We start from the raw sequence: 12,315 nt of genomic DNA, 5'->3' as shown, positions 1-12,315 counted from the left end.
GCATGACAATATGTGTAAATGTTTTTCATATGCTGTAGGTTTGAGTAAAGTGAATATCTGTTCTGCACTTGTCCTCTGTTGACCCCCCTCAGAGCTTTTGTTTCTTTAGACAGGAGGTTAGAGCAGCTTTCGCTGTGTAAATCGTGCTGTTACGACTGTGAAATGAAAAGAGGTCGGAGGAAATAACTTGCTCAGCCTATTTCCAGATTTATTTACTTCACATGTATTTGATGAGTTTTGTTAGTTGCAAATGAACCACTGGCCCATTATCCCCGGCTAGCATCAGCAGTGATTAATCACTGGTCACCCTTCTGTCTCCAGAAGGCTTCAGTGCTTCTTATGGTGCCACACAAATGTTCCTGCTCGAACCACATCATTTCTCATTGGTCTATTTATCATCTGTTCACTCAATTATTCCAGGCCATTGAGAAAATGGGAGACAAAATTGTGTTTGTGCTTCCTTATTTCTGCTATTTTAATGCACAAAAAGCTGGTTTGTGGTTTTGGTTCTTTGTTAATCAAATTGTCCTCTTCAACATTCAAACTGAAAAACTCAGTCATTTTCAATTAAACCTAAGCCACAATTTAAAATTAACCATCATCTGTTTATTCATATCTTAACTCAATGAAGATATGGAAAAGAGGGAGGAGGCACAGATGAGAATGGGCATTTAATGCACTAAAAACAGCTCCAGATAAAATGAAGCAACCATCAGGCAGAGTATTAATGACAAAAAGACAAAAAAGCCATCCTTTAATCTGCATCAACATGACAACAGACCACAATGGTCATCCTCATTAGTGGTGACAGACACTAGTTTGGGAATATTTAATGGGGCTGAGCAGATTTTATAGGATCTTTTCTGGACCAAAATGCATTTATTTGTCAATTTTGTAAACACTCAAAAGTGAAAGTACTCAAAAACAAAAACAAATACAAACAAACGCAAATCAAAACCAGTGATGGTGAGATTTCACTGAGTGAAATAATATTTCTTCTCCTCTTTCAGATAACTCCATGAGCTCCATAGACTGTGAGTATTTAATTTCTCTTGTCACTCATACTGTGTTGATGAATCTCTAATATTTATGTACGTTATAATCATGGAAATTGTGTGTTGCTCTCTCGGCAGGAGTGATGACTGTTACTGAGCATCTCTGACTGTGTAAACATGAGCAGGTGGTGCAGCTGCTCGCTACCTCCAAACTAACTTTACTTTTCTGTGTGGCTCTGCTTATTTTTAGCCAGACTCATTTCTCTCCTTGATAAATCATCCCTCCATAACGATGCCTCCGCAGGGCTGATTCTCCTCTGGTCTCTTTGTTTAATGAGTCCCAAAGAGGGAATCTCCACAAATCTGTTTGCTTGTCTTAAACTGAAGGGTTACTGCTGCTGTTGAATCAGCAACTGTATGTTTTAGTTATTGATGTTGGTTTGTCATGTTCCCAGCTCCAGAAATAGACGAGGCGGCAGTAATGCAGCTGGCGGAGATGGGCTTTCCACTGGAGGCCTGTAGGAAGGCAGTATACTACACAGGCAACATGGGCCCCGAGATGGCCTTCAACTGGATCATAGCCCACATGGAGGAGCCAGGTAAGGCAGCATCACAACTCAAAGTATGGATGCATTGCATTGAGGTATCGAGGGTATATTTGAAGTTCGTATAGTGAGTACACCACTTAAAATAGTACATTTGCATTAAAGTCATGATGAAGGTGTGATAGGAAGCAATTACCTGAGCTTCTATAATTTAACGGACAGCCTCACTTCCTTCAACTACTGAGTATGAGTGGAGTGTTGGGGACTTTTCCTGTTCAATAAAATGAACTTGGATGCCATTAGTGTTGAAAAGGCTGTACCTACTATAGGGAGGGGGGAGGGGGGGGGCAATTAAAAGTTCCAAGACTGCCCCTCTTGCACGTGAATAGAGCGCAGCACTGTGACATGCACAGAGCAGAAGGAAGCTTTGATCTTTGTGAGGAAGTAATTATATTTTCGTTGGTTAATCCACATCAACACCTTAGCTACAATTTTTTTTCTCATCGCTGATTTGGGCACACGTTTTCACCAAACACAGTAAACTTGAGCCTAAGGTGTATATCAAATTTTGTGTAAAATTTTTGGGGAACAGAAAGAACTCGCATGGAGCCAAATCCTGTTAGTAGGGGTGGTGGGGAGCAATGATTGTGTTGTTGCAGGTGAGAAACTTGCACGTTTTAACACTGGGTGAAGGGGCGCTGTCATGTTGGAGAACCAAAATGCCATCACGCCACAGTTCATGTCATTTGCACGGAATGTTTTCCCTCAGACGCCTCAAAACACCACAGTATAGCTCTGTGTCGACAGTCTGACCTTTGGGGATGAATTCATAGTGAACCACCCCGTGAATGTCAAAGAAAACCCACTAGGTTGCTCCTGACCTGATGCACTTTTTTTGTTCTCGGATACTGACGTTCTGCCTCTCTTCAAATGCAAATATCCCTCAAAACACCTCTTCCGGCTCATTGCTTCATTGCCGTAGGCTTTCTGAAACATTTCAAGCGTCACTGTTGCAGATTTCCCGAGTTTGACTTGAAGTTTTATGTGCCCTCTGCTCAGGTTCATGATGAAATCACAGATATGCTCGGACCAGTGGTCACAAAAGCATGTTATAGTTTCCCCCTGGTCCATGTACATCACGGTGCTGCACTGCTTTTGCTAGCAACACGAGCAGTCTTAGAACTTTTTGATTGCCCCGATCATATCTGGCTCCATTTATGAAGCGACTCTCACCGAGAATATTTTGGGCACTTTCAGAAAAAAATGCCAAGAAAGAAAATGTGCTAGCACGTGAAAAGATGGTAAATATTCTGCCTTCAAAATGGTCTGGAACTGTCCAGCTCTGTGATTACTTCTTGAGAACTTGGCATGGCAAGGATGTAATCATCAAAAATAGTCAGGACAAAATAGTCATGAGAAGGAATAAGAGGTGGGGTGGTGTTTTAAGTAAGTGTAACTGTAACCCAGAGAACCCAAAAATACACCTGAGAAATAATCAGAACAGCTGCAATGAAAACGGTCACAATTCTGCAGCAATTTCAGAGAGCAGAGTTAGCAGACTTTAAGAGGTGATCAAGAATTTTACTATTTTAGTCACCAGTCAGCTCACATGTGAAGACCGTGTCACATTTTTACGTCTACACATTAGCCAAAACCATATCTGCACTAAGTATTCTGCCTTCTTCTCAATGATGCTGACAGGATACTTTACACAAAAAGACAAGGCAAGTTAATTTGTTGGGGACCTTTTTAAACACAAGGGTAATTCAAAGTGAGAGACACATCACATCTCACGTTCTGCCATTACACAGAGAGTGTCTGACTTTGTCTCCCGTCGTGTTCTGCAGGTGTGCGTGTCTGTGTGTGAGATCATCACCAGAAACTTTGTCAGAGCTGACTCGGTGTCTTGTAGAGCCTCTCAGCTGTAGAGACGCTCCCCTGAGGTGTCGGCTCGTGTCACTTTTATGTCCCCGCTCGGCTCTAAAGGGCCTCTACAGTGGAGGGAAATTAGAACAGCCCCCCCGCCTGCTAGTTTTGAAATGGGGCCTAATGCATCTGCAAAATGGGCTGCATTCAGGCTCGATAACATCAGTAAAATGGCCTGCCCATGTGTGCTGCGCGAAGGTTACTCCCTCTTCTTACTTCAGCATCATTTCAACCTACTTTTTTTTTTTTTCCGCAACTAAACCATTCACATTATCATTTTAGATGCAGTAGTGGTGCCACTTAACATATCTCTTTGACTGAAGTGAAACTTGTAACATGTATCAAAGATGTATTCTCAAAGCACTGTGCAGCCAAAGTCATAATTATTTTTTAAATTAATATAGTAAAATGGCTGAAAATGAGCTGTAGTGAATAGGACCAAGGATCATATACCATCAAACCATAAATGTCTTGGACCCCGATGACATTTAAACACAGATTGAAACTGACATAGTTTATGACAGAAAATTAACATAAACGACCAATTTAACAATAGCTTATCTCAACATGCAAACATCTGCTGTTCAGCTCTTTTATTTTTCATCATCATCCTGTGGCATGAAAGCAACTTTGTAATGAGCATTCAGAAGGACGCATAACAAGGAGGCTGAGGTAGAGACTGTAGTGGGAGATGAGTGTTACACATTTTAATTTATGGCAAGGACAGTAATGAAGGCTCTGTTTATGGCCAACAGTAGAGTAATTACAGCGGGACTGTCCTTGTTCCTGGGTTGAGGGTCACTTTGCTTTTATTTTAATTTGTTAAAAGTGCACAGAGAAGTGCCATTTACTCAGGGACACTTTATTCTTAGCATTTCTTTTCTTTGTTAAAGACATAAAGCTTTAAAGAGGCTGCGACCTTTAGTTTTTCATTGTTAAAATGAAGACCATGCTTCCTGAGATGATGTAACTGCCAATAATATTCCTCTTGAAACTTGTTCTTCTTTGATAACACATAGGACAAAGCCGGAGACAGAGGAGAAATGAAATGTTTTACTTACTCAGACATGTAGAAGTGTGGATAGACGTCAGTTAGCTGTAGGTATGATTGTACGGAATAACAATCGAAACCCACAAACACCTATCTTCTGCAGAGATCTGTGGACTCACATTACCAACCTTGAGTTTGACGCAAACATGACTCGGGGTGCATTCATGGAAGATACTGTTTACAGCACATGAAAAGTATCTGGGGTGTCTCCTACTCACATGTTATATGATGGTTTGGCTTTCTGTGTTTGTGTCTAAATTATTAGTTTGAATTAGTTGAACAACGGTCCAGCAATTTTTAAATAAAACTACTGTGTTAAGATTTTAACTTCCCTTGTTGTACATGTTGATGAACAGAAGGTGTTGGCAGATGTTGATTAGGTTAAGGAAAAAAGCTACAGCATTTCATTGTTATTCTCTTGTCAGACTTTGCAGAACCGCTCGCTCTGCCTTCCATGATGGATCCTGGTCCATCCACCAGCGACAGCCCCATGGGTGACGCCCTGCTGGGCAACTCGCCCCCTGAGGAGAGCATCGCCATCCTCACTTCAATGGGCTTTCCCCGCGCTCACAGCATCCAAGCACTCAAAGCAACGGTCAGTCCTCTGCCCACTCTGTTCATATTAGCACTTTTTCCACTTGCTGGCACAGACACTGCTTTTCCAGACATTTCTGTTCTCCAAATAATCATTTCTGTCATTGATTATTCAGTTTAGTCTTAAATTAGAATTAATTAAAAAATGAGTAGTTTTATCATTCATTTAGCACAATTTATGAGCTATATAATTTTATGCTGCCAACTCTTTTGGCCTAAAATGGCTTTTACTCTGCTGTAGTGTTTGAGGCAGTGATAACAGTGAGTAGTCTTGAATGCAGTGGTGTTCACCGTGTCTCAGCTGATATAAGAAAAGAAGGATTTTGTAGGTGGTGCTTATTTCCTAGTCTGTTTTACATAAAAATAGTTAATAGTTGCAAAGACAAACGAGAGAGAGAGAGAGAAATTAGAGGACAAACAACCACCCACACAGACTGGTGTATGAGAAGTGTTGGGAAATGACTGCCTGGCACCACAACTGTTAGACAAACAACAAAAAGAAACATGGTCCCGAAAAATAGCCATTCATTGTTTGAATTTTATTTTATTATGAAAAGAAGACACATAACACAAAAGCTGCACCTCCTCACCCGTAAAAGAACCACAAAAGAAATAAAAGTGTCAAGAGTTCCTGACGAAGCAGGAAGTTGGCACAAAGTGAGGCGGTGATCGGAAAGAGGGCAAAGAGAGGGCGAGAGGATGAAAACCCAGCTCTGTCAGTCGTAAAAAGGGGCTTGGCTGCCCCACTTTTTCTCTTTCCAAACTGAAAATTTAATAGGTCGTACATGTCAGAGTGATTAAAGATGTCTGCTCTACATGGTGTTTACAAATAGTTCAAGCAGCTCACGGATGCCAGCGCTTAATGCAATCTTTCAGGTTTAGGAACCGGACATGCCTCAGTGGCACCTCGAGCCAGTTTATCATCACATCTCACAAATGATACAAAACGTATAGTACTAAAGTATTGATTTTTCTTTTTATGAGTCAAAGGGAATGCAGCTACAGCAAATGTATTGGTTCCCCTGTTTTGAAAAGGCCCCTGAATCTCACATTTCATGTTTCATATTTCAGAATGCCCCCTCAGCAGAAATAGCCGAGCAGACTGTTAGTAAGACACAGAAATACACAGCAGTCTTCCTTGTTTATTATTACTGATGTTACTAAGCTCCCTGCCAGCCGTGATGTAGTTGAAGTGAACAATCACACATTCCTCCAGAGGGATGGAGGTGTGGAACAGAGAGGGGGTCTCACGGCTGGTTTATTATTAGCTAACAATTAGTATGAGAAACTTCTTTTCACTCTCAGTGAACTGAGAAAAATCAGGTAGCTTCAATCACCATCCAAACCTGCTGGCCATGTGCTCTTCAGACAGACATCCTCGAGGAATCACACCTCTATTTTGGATTCAAACCAACCATCCTGAGGGGGAATTTAGAGCAGATGGATGCTTTCCACCTCCCCAATAAATAATGGCTCCGTTTAAATTGTTCAACATACGAACAACACAAAATTTTGAATCCTCAGCTTTGATTGTATCCTCATATGCTTCTCTCTGCTGGCCATATGTCCTCTATGTGCTGATAGTTCCTGCTACTACTACGTCTCTGGCACACGTTTGTGCTGCTGCAATAGTGTTTATGCTCCAGTTTCTGCACAGCAAAGGTTTTTTTTCTCCAGGAAAGGGATATACTGTACTCTTATCGGTCATCCAAATATCAGATTTAAATAATAGATTATAATACTGACAATAAAAGTTAATTTAAAATTGGGCCACTGACATGTTTCAAAATAGCAAACACGAACATTGTAATTTATGGGATATTGTAGGTGTTTTGGTGGTGAATGTCAGTAAGCTTATAATATTTGGGGTGCTTTTAACATTTTTCAGAACAACAATCTTGAACGAGCACTCGATTGGATCTTCATCCACCCGGAGGAGGAGGAGAGTGACGCCCTTTCAGACATGGCTGACACAGAGCCCAACGACAACGCCTTCTCCAACGCCAACTCGCATAGCGACTCCACGCTGTCTCCAGATAGAGACACAACGGGCCCCCGAGTCAAAGACGGACCAGGACGTGAGTGATTCCACGTGACTGATTACACTTGTAGTAGCAGCCATTGACTTTATCTGTTATTGATCTTTGTCTAAAGGTACAATAAGTAATCAGAAGTGGACTTTTGTGAGCCTTTGGTGGTGAGCAAAAGAATTACAAAGTTTACATTACAAAGAAGGCACACAGAGATCCAGCAGAGTTATTTTTTTTTTTTTTATACACAGACCTCATTTCCAAGAAATTAACATAAGATAAGGTCATTTTCAGGCCCTGAATTTAAATGTTACTATGTTGTGAACGTCCACAGGCCAGTTTAGCACCAAATCATATCTGACAATGATGCATGTTGTACTCTGCTGCTGCACTGACTTGCTCTGTCAGACCAGCTTAAAGTGCAGTGGCATCAAAAACATGATACAAGAAGAACTCCTCTTTTTTTTTTTTTAACACTCAACAACAAAGATGCACAGTGCAGGTGCATTATTACACACTTAGGTACTGTACTGGGCAGAAACAGTATTAATAAAGTGAGTACAGGTGTTTGAGATTGTTTTAGTATTGTATTTAAAAAATCAGCCATGCAAAACTGGAAGTCTTTTTGAAATGAAAACACCAAAAAAGCAGATACTTTTTATTGAAATCTGGTAAAACTGAAAATAAACAAATTATAACTAGAATTGGATGATTATCACTTTAATTAGTTTTGTGTACTGTGCTTAATCTGCATAACTGCATTTTCCTGAAAATGTTGCACACATCCTGTTATTTTTCTCTCCTTCATGTGATATTGTCCAGCTGAGAATTAGCAGGTGTGAATTGACTTTCTTTATTGAAAATTGTATAACAGTTCTGCATTCGCTTGTCACGTCTTCTGTTTGTGACTTTAACCTTTTTTTTTTTTTTTTTTTTTTTTTTCAGGGTACGAGCTCTTTGCCTTCATCAGCCACATGGGAGCATCCACAATGTCTGGACATTATGTTTGTCACATCAAAAAGGAAGGAAGGTGAGTTGAACTCAGAGTCACTGAATTATATTAATTCAGTTTTTATCGTGTTAACAAGCACCCAGGACTTCCAGCCTTTCACAAAAAAATCTGATCTAAATGGTTGTTTTCTTTCGTATCACTCATCTCATGAGATTGAATGTAAAAAAAATATTAGTTTTATAATAATTTACTAGTTTTTAGCATTAGAAGTTACAATAAATTATTCAAAATCTGAATGGAAAAAAAAAAATTAAACTATTTCCTCTGCCTACATAGTCAGTTTTGACAGAAGTGACACTTTAAAAGCATTTTACAGCAAGGACAAAACTAATGTGTACCTTCCTCAAATGCTCCCCTTCATGCAGGTGGGTGATCTACAATGACCACAAAGTGTGTTTGTCAGAAAGGCCTCCAAAAGACTTGGGCTACATCTACTTTTACCATCGACTGTCGAGCAGTTAAACTACCCCCTCCACCCTGCAACCTTTAAATAACCAGAAGACTGGCAGACAACTGTAATAACAGCCACAGTGGAAATGATTCAAATAACCTCTCAGACCAGCTGCTTGCCTTATCTTGATGTCATTCAGGAGCAACCAGGAACTCTGGTCTGAAAGGGAAAGCAATGTGCTCTTTGTGCATTTGTGTCATGCTTTAAATGTAAATTTCAGTGTTTATGTCGCCTGTTTTCTACTCCGGGAGTGCTCTGTACGCGAAATAATGTCACATATCAAATCTCATTGTTCCTCCTCTCTGCCTTCAGCAACTGTGCCGTATTTTCAAAGTGGTACATTTTATAAATGTATGTTGAAATGGCAGTGCTTCGCTGCCAGCCCTGAAATGCTCTGAAACTGCAAACAGAAAACAAGAAATTACTGTGCTGCTGGTGGCTTTGCATTTTATTTTGAAACACAAGGAATGTTTTTTATCCTGTGGAAACTGGAAAAGGTTGTTTACTGAGAGAAATCACCAGCGTACCGTACGCAAGTTTCAGAATGAAGGAGAACACTGGGAAGGCCATAAATAGGTGTTAACTCGATTGTAGTTAATTATGCAGCATTACTGTCTGAATAATGGCTCAATACTGCCCCAGTTTTACTTGAAGAACCATGTGCAACTTTCTTCTGCACCCTGATACACTTGCTGAGTTATCGAGATAGTGTTAGTTCCTTCCCTGAAAGCACTTTTTGACTAAAACAAGTTCACGTGCTGCACCTCATGCAGGAGAAGTGGACTTTCTATTCACCAACCACAATCATCTGAATGTGATATTTGAATTTCAGTACTGCTGAACCTGTTCATGCTTGGAAGGGCCATTACTCAAAAAGGAGATCACAGTACTGTGTTTAATCAATGCCTAATTTAAGCAAACCGATGTTTATTCAAAGATGGCTGTCGAGTCTTCACCGTACATGTAAGTTATTCAAGAATCCTCAGAGAACGTTATTTATTTTTTATTCATTATTTTTTGTCCAAATGGCAAAATATTTGCATACTTGGCATAACTTTCAGTCAGCAGCACCTGGTTTAGTTTGGTTCCTTTATCACTCTGACAGATTTAGACTGTGACCCAAAACTTCAAAGAATGTTCTCCTCCACCTGTTGACACTTTTTGCATGTCAGTTAATGTGTTCCATGTCTAGAGCAATATGCACTACAACCAAACCTACTCTATGATAGAAGCTGCACAGTGACCTGTATCTCATCTGAAATGTACATACGTGTGCTCACCGACACGGTGCAGTGCTGAATGTATTACTTTATGGTGCTCACTGCAAACTAAATCTCTTCAGCTTTAATACTCAGAAACCACTCAGTGATCGTACAACTGGCCGTTTGCTATTCAATCATCATAACCTCATGCTGGATGATCCACCAACTTTGTATGTATCTACTCTGTTTGTTCACAATGTACAGGATGGATTAACATAGATAATATGTGCTTGTTTGTCAGATGCTCATGAATTGGCAGCCTCTGACTGTCAACAGCAGCTCAGTATTTAGGTTCATATCCTCTTTCTAATTACAGTAGAAGACTTATAAAACTACATGGAACTGGACTTAAACTGGTTTTGTTTGTTGCATCTTTGAAAAAAGGCATTTTGTCAGTGGTACAAACACTTAATTTGATTTTGGTGACGTGAGCATGTGGTGATATTAGGTCTTTCATTCAGTAATGCACTGAATAGGTGCATATCTTAAAGGGGAGTCCTGCTGAAAAAAAAAAACCTAAACGGAGCTTAATATTACCATTTGAAGTTGTTTTTTTTTTTACTTATTAACTTTTGTATTCAAAGAGAAGACACTCCTCTGATAATAAACTAGCATTTCTCAAGAGAAATGAAAGAAATACATCAAAAACTGTGAAAGTTAGTGGCTGAAATATAAATGTTCTTAAGGATGTCTTTCAATGATCTCAGAAAAAGTCATAGGAGTGTCTTTCCTTGAGGGCTGTAGACATAAAAAACATTCAGATAAATATCCATTTTTACAGAATAAGTCTATACTTCTGCAGTGCTCCCCTTTAACAACACTGTGCCTCAACTTCCCTGAGCATATCTTCAGTTTTATCAAATCCCAACCTCGTATTCTTACTTGATAAACTGCTGCAGCATTTGATGTCTATGCAGTGGGAAATACAAAAAGTCTCTATGCAAGTGTTGTGTTTCTGCCCCTCATCATCATTAGATAGGTGATAGGCTTTTCGTCTTGCCTCACGATGGTTAGTCGTAAGCGTATTCAGATATTCTGTGCAGTTCATTTTATTTCTCAGCCCCTTTTGTTCCTCTCATCCTCCTGGTTATTCGGTCGTCTTTGTATTTCTGTCCCGTTGTTTCAGCTTTCTCTACAGCTCGGTCTCTTCCATTCTTCTTCTCTATGTTAATCTAATGGTTCAATTTGTCACATAAGAAGGCTTTTTCACTGTCAGCATGTGCACTAGACGTTGACATTTAGTCATTTGGATTGTACTTTTGTGAGTTTTATTCTCCTTTTTTCATTTAACTAAATGTCAAAAAGGTTATTCACCTGTTTTTAATCTGCTGCCTTTTTGCAAACAAGTTTGTGCCAATTCTGTAGTTCTCATTACATAGTTTTCCTGAAGGGATTATTTTAAGTTGACTTTTGTATGTATGTGTTCATACAAATATGGCTTAGGTGTACGTGAATGGAGTCATGGCAGTACAGTATACCCAGTGGCACTGTCTACTTATGATTAGATAATTTAATAAACGACACCTTTGTTGAGACTTGGCTTCTTTGATAATGAACAAGAATCTTTTTGAAAAAAAATGAAGACACAAGGGCGTAGAATATATAACAACAGTTTATTTTAAAATTAATTTCATATTGTACGTTCCAAAGGTGCTAATGCTTTCCTTGTGATTATACAGGGAGAGTAATATGCATTATAGTAGGAGTTTCAATAAATAATGGCTGTATATAAAGTATATAATTTCTAAATTCATCCATCAAAATATCATTTTCTTCATACATGATGCATTGATAAATAAACCAGAACAAACTATCTTTGTACACATTGAATTAAAGGAGTGAGAAATGTACAGAACATGTACTGATAACCTTCATGAGCCCCAACCAACGAAACTGTTCTAAACATGTTATTAATGCTTCATAGAGTTTCAGAACTCAATGTTTAATGCATAAGAACTAAACACATTAATTATTATTAGCACATTCACAAAGCACAAATGCTTTCCACATACGGAGACACAAAGTGCACAAACCTGAAAAAGACCTCATGAAATAAATATATCTACATATATAAATATCATGAATGACAAAATATATAATAAAAATATATAAAGTTAGAATAATGCACTTAATTTGAAAACTTAGCTCATTATTACAACATGTTATCTTATCCTGCTTCTTTTTGTGCCTCACTTTCCATTTAATTGCCTTTTTAAAATTGTATTCTATCAAATAAAAATGATCTTTATAATGTTTTTAAAATGACAGTGCTATTTTTTTTATTAAGCTTAAGATTTATTTTTGTCGAAAATCTTCTGTCAGTTCAGACAAACATCACAGAACCAAAGTTGCGAATGATATATAAATGAATAATAAATCATGATTTCGAACACTTTGCGTCTCCACATGTAAAGCATTATGAGCACAGCTGTGTAAAAGTGATATTAAA

At 38.9% G+C, this 12,315-nt stretch overlaps 1 protein-coding gene across 3 annotated transcripts in view; it reads left to right on the top strand.

Annotated features, from left to right (window-relative positions):
• The window catches only part of usp13 (ubiquitin specific peptidase 13), a 31,332-nt gene extending 19,931 nt beyond the window's left edge, over positions 1 to 11,401 (top strand). For all 3 annotated transcript variants that reach the window (XM_069694760.1, XM_069694759.1, XM_069694757.1), the window contains exons 16-21: positions 1,011 to 1,034; positions 1,451 to 1,594; positions 4,943 to 5,112; positions 7,000 to 7,189; positions 8,087 to 8,171; positions 8,519 to 11,401. In XM_069694760.1, the coding sequence (XP_069550861.1) occupies positions 1,011 to 1,034; positions 1,451 to 1,594; positions 4,943 to 5,112; positions 7,000 to 7,189; positions 8,087 to 8,171; positions 8,519 to 8,615 (710 nt within the window). In that variant the 3' untranslated portion in view covers positions 8,616 to 11,401. The remainder of the gene's footprint in view (positions 1 to 1,010; positions 1,035 to 1,450; positions 1,595 to 4,942; positions 5,113 to 6,999; positions 7,190 to 8,086; positions 8,172 to 8,518) is intronic.
• Positions 11,402 to 12,315: the final 914 nt, after the last annotated feature.

Source organism: Brachyistius frenatus, unplaced genomic scaffold (assembly GCF_029030835.1).
Source record: "Brachyistius frenatus isolate BFR_SWC_R1_liver_20210118 unplaced genomic scaffold, ASM2903083v1 Contig_18, whole genome shotgun sequence".
Classification (NCBI taxonomy): domain Eukaryota; kingdom Metazoa; phylum Chordata; class Actinopteri; family Embiotocidae; genus Brachyistius; species Brachyistius frenatus.
The sequence above is the reverse complement of the archived record's forward strand: the minus strand, read 5'-3'. Positions and strand labels throughout refer to the sequence as shown.